We start from the raw sequence: 386 nt of genomic DNA on the forward strand, positions 1-386 counted from the left end.
AAGACGACACAATGACAAAGCATCTCATGATTCGCGTGAACAAAAATATAAAATCAAATGACGGTAGGTCGTAAACAAGTAGATATAGTCATAAAAGCGTGTTACTTAGTTTTTGAAAACTATGTTTATTATTTTAGCCTAGTCAAAGATAAAACTATTATATAACCTTTCTCGGGTCTCAAATTCTTCCAAATTGGTTCAGTGGTTTGAAGAAGAGACAGGCAGACAGATACTTTTTCTTTTATAATAATTAAGTAGGAGTAGTAAGTATAATTATTTATTATATTAAGTCAATTCGCTTCAATTATAGGTATCCTGCGATATAATGGAGATAGCGAACGTGCACCTCTCCGCATCGGGCGGCGCGGGTGCGAGCGGGGGCGAAG

General features: G+C 36.5%; 1 protein-coding gene across 1 annotated transcript in view; it reads left to right on the forward strand.

The window, feature by feature from the left end:
- LOC119828179 (protein virilizer) overlaps window positions 1–386 on the forward strand; it is a 14,128-nt gene that overhangs the window by 11,992 nt on the left and 1,750 nt on the right. Inside the window, exon 6 of the mRNA XM_038350278.1 lies at window positions 311–380. Coding sequence (XP_038206206.1) covers window positions 311–380 — 70 coding nt within the window. The remainder of the gene's footprint in view (window positions 1–310; window positions 381–386) is intronic.

This window comes from Zerene cesonia, chromosome 7 (assembly GCF_012273895.1).
Source record: "Zerene cesonia ecotype Mississippi chromosome 7, Zerene_cesonia_1.1, whole genome shotgun sequence".
NCBI lineage: Eukaryota > Metazoa > Arthropoda > Insecta > Lepidoptera > Pieridae > Zerene > Zerene cesonia.